The 3,934-nt window shown below is 39.9% G+C and overlaps 2 protein-coding genes across 2 annotated transcripts in view; both read right to left on the bottom strand.

Moving 5' to 3' along the window:
• LOC106883290 (uncharacterized) overlaps nt 1-3,379 on the bottom strand; it is a 4,214-nt gene extending 835 nt beyond the window's left edge. Inside the window, exons 1-2 of the mRNA XM_014934247.2 lie at nt 1,324-3,379; nt 256-343 (exon numbers count right to left, since the gene is read on the bottom strand). Coding sequence (XP_014789733.1) covers nt 256-343; nt 1,324-1,410 — 175 coding nt within the window. The 5' untranslated portion in view covers nt 1,411-3,379. The remainder of the gene's footprint in view (nt 1-255; nt 344-1,323) is intronic.
• LOC106883289 (chitin synthase chs-2) overlaps nt 1-3,934 on the bottom strand; it is an 83,906-nt gene that overhangs the window by 67,545 nt on the left and 12,427 nt on the right. The window lies entirely within an intron of this gene.

Raw genomic sequence — 3,934 nt, forward strand, 5'->3', positions numbered from 1 at the left:
ATTAATTTATTCGACTAAGCCTTACAAGGTGGTGCCCCACCATGGCCACAGTCTAAAAGGTAAAAGAAATGTAAGAAAGAAAAATATAACAACTAGAAGAAATGAATTATTTCTTCTATTGTGAGTTGCAGCCATTGGATTGAAGCAAAGCCAGCGAGAGAGGGAGAGTTTCTTATAGATTCTGTTTGCCTTGTGGCAATATCGTGAAGATGAAATGTGAAAGAATAGGAAGGAAGCAAACATGGATTAACTTACTTTTATCCTTCTTTTTCTTCTTTATCTTCTTTTTTCGACGTTTACGGATTTGGGGGAAACAAACCAGTTTCGGAACGGAAGCTTTGTTCTGCAAATAAATAAATATATAAATAAACAGTAAAGCCCGTTTTCTTTTTATCCTTTACTTCTTTTAATCATTCGACTACGGCCATGATGGGGCGTTTTTGAAGGACTTTGTCGAACAGAACAAGTTGGCATTTACACTATCGGTTTTTATGCCGAACAAGTAAGTTACAGGGACATAACCAAATCTACACCGGTTGTCATCCGATGTTGGGATGGACACACACACACACACACACACACACACACACAACAGGCTTTCATGAGTTTCCTTCTTTCAAATTCCCTCACAAGGGATTGATCAGGTGTTACGTGGTTTCAATGAGCTGTTCTAGGGTCAAACGTATTCCAACCGTGACCTCTTAGTCTGTTAAGCGTCCTCTAATATAAGCATCATTGACATTTTCCCTTACTTCGTTTCTGTTTTATATTTTGAAATGGTAGGATGCAATCTGTAGGGATGTTGGTTACTATTTCTAGTGGGTTGCTTGACTACGTAGAATCTATCGGTGGCTTGACCTGCATCTCTAGATATTTATTATCAGAGGCGTAAAGGCAGCAAGCAGCTGTATTTATAGAGTCTCAGAAATTATGAAACACAATTCTTCAATGCCCAAAGAAAACAATTCTCAAAGTGCATTGTTTTGTATCGAAATCAGACAAGTGGGCGCGGCTGTTTGGTTTGACACGACGGACTGGAATTTCAGCCTGTTTTTGTGACTGAAACTTTTGTGTGTGTGTATTTTCATTTGTACCTACCACCTCTTGTCAACCGATGTTAGTTTCTTTATGTCCCCGTCACTAAGCAGTTCGGCTCAGATAGAATGAATATCAAACTTAAGTAATAGCGTAGAACTGTTCTTATAAAGCTCTTTTATGGTAGTGCCCCAGCATGGCCACAGTTCAATGACTGAAACAAGTAAAAGATTGAACTCTCAAAACATTTCAACTGCATTGAAAACGATTTGAAATAAATATACTCACGCCATCCCTTGTCCCCCAGCTTTGATCAACGATGTTGACCAGGCAGTAAATCGGAAGCAGGACGTGCATGGTTGGAATCATGAACATGTAGAAAAAACCAAGAAATATAATCCAACTTTCGTGCAGATGTAAAATGGTGGCATAGAAAACACTCCCCACGAGAAACAATAACAAGTATTGATCTCCAAGTTCTGTTTCTGCAAAAGACAGGAATCAATATTTAGTTGTTGTTGTTGTTGTTGTTGTTTTATTGTCTTTGCACAGCATCTAACGCTGGAGATGTACTACGGTGTCAGCTGCCCTCTACCAGTGAACTAAAGTAACACACACTTATCTTTCGAGAACTAGCCGGAAAATTCGAGCGGTTCTAAGCAGTGCTGTTTTCTGCAAGTGTTCCCCCCTTTTTGAAGCCCCTATTTGTTCTATGTACTCCTCAAGATTTTTGCTCACTGTTCCCAGGGTTCCGACAATTATTGGTACTACTACCGCCTTTTTCATCAACCACAACTGCTTAACTTCCCAAGCTAACCTGTCATATATCTCGACTTTTCTTTCTTCCTTATCGCATACCTTGTTGTTAGCTGGGCATGCTATATCTACGATCCAGTATCGTTTGCTTTCTTTCTCAATCATTGTCGCACTGATATGTTCGTACCAATTTTTGCCCTGTCAAGTCCATACTTGTTGCAAAGTGTCCAATGGGCAATCCCTGCTATATTGTCATGACGTCTCTTATATTCATTCTGGGCTAGTGGCGTACATTGACTGGTAACATTCTATACGGTTTCACCATTTTGTCCACAAATTCTGCACTTATCACTTTCTGTATTTGATGTAATTCGTTCTTAGTGCTTGCTCTTGGGCAGCACAGATTAGAGCCTCCGTTTCCGATTCTAAATCACGTTTAGTCATCCATAGCCATCTTTTTCTCTGTCTGTCAACATCCCTATGAAATTGTCCATGCATTATTTTCTTTATCCACCTATTTTCAGTTTCATTCATTCTGAAGTGCTTGTACAGTGCTTTATCTTTGTAACCTTCCATTCTACACAAGATTGACCTTCTTACTCCCATTAATAGTGTTTCTGTGACATTTTACATGTGGCATATTTTACATACATGTTGTTTTCCTCTGCTCTAATGCTGTGTTCGCATCCAAGCAGTCCTCTTCCCCCTCATATAGTCTGTCTGTGTCACTTTTTGGGTGGAGTATCCCATATCTAATCAGTAACTTCCTTATCTTTCTGTCTAAGCTGTTTAGTTCGTCTACTGTCCATGCGATTACCCCTGCTCCATATCTACGTAGTGAAACCGCCCAGGTGTTAATCGCTTCAATCTTATTCCGTCCGTTTCATTTCGACTTAAGGATCAGTCTCAGTCTGCGCAAGTAGATTTTTCTGTCATTTCTTTCTCCATCAATTTATCAGTCTCCAATATCCACAAGTACTTATAATCCGTCTCTTCTATTTGCTTCATAACCTCCCCTGACGATATCGCTAGCTCGTCCATACATTTGATTTTGCCTCTCTTCAAGACTAACACACCATACTTTTTCAGTCCGAACTCCATTCTGATATTATTATTATTATTATTATTATTATTATTATTATTATTATTATTATTATGGCCGCCATACTGTGAAGTCACGGAAACTTGGTGCTCCGTGCGTTGAAAAAGTGTTTGTAATCTTTTCGGCCTTCTAGGACCCCGCCATTTCATTTCTGCTGTTACCGTTAGGTTTCTGAGATTGTCTGGGTTGCGCAGATAGTATTATTGTGTAGAAAAACACACTGTTTTGCAGGGAGTGCGCATAAATAATTTTGAATTCTAACTGATTTCGGCAATTTTCTGTAATTATTTAAAGATGGCTGATAAAGAAGCCGTCATAATGTTTGATAAAGGAACGTGTTCCTGTCGAGAAATTTTGAGAACAACGAAAGAATTGAGAATGTCAACATCAGATGGCCTTAACTTAATGACGTCACCGATGTGAAAATGTTCCGTCTCTAGGCAACGTCAAAACTTCAGGTGTCGACAAAGAGAACAACAGCAACATTAGCAGCAGTGACAGCAGCAACAGCAGCAGCAGCAGTAGCAGCAACTACAACAACACAACAACAATAATAATAACCTTTCTTTATTAGCCACAAAGGCCGATAAAAATAAGATTGGACATTACAAAACATGAAGGACTTACATAAAGTGTCGTGTAAAAAGTCAATAACAATAAGAAAGAAAATGCCTAAAAGAAAATGCCTAAAAGAGGCAAGCAACGCTGGGCTACTCCTGGAGACCCCACGACAAATCCACAGCTACCACGACCACTAGGACAACAGCCCTCTCCCCATCTCTCTCTCTCTCTCTCTCTCTCTCTCTCTCTCTCTCAACCTTGGAAACTCAAAAGCGCATGCTCAAACTAGGCCCGTTGACACGGACCATCTTCGCCACATTCATCCACCTTTTAACAAAATTGCTGGAAGTCAGCGCTTCTCTCTCAACCCTCACTTTCCTTTTCAGATGTTATCTGAAAAAGTTGATGAGGGGTAGACCAAAGAGGAAAGTATTTGTCTTCAGCCCTTTCAGCCCAAACCACCACACAACCTCTTTCGTT

This window comes from Octopus bimaculoides, chromosome 9 (assembly GCF_001194135.2).
Source record: "Octopus bimaculoides isolate UCB-OBI-ISO-001 chromosome 9, ASM119413v2, whole genome shotgun sequence".
NCBI classification, from domain to species: Eukaryota; Metazoa; Mollusca; class Cephalopoda; order Octopoda; family Octopodidae; genus Octopus; species Octopus bimaculoides.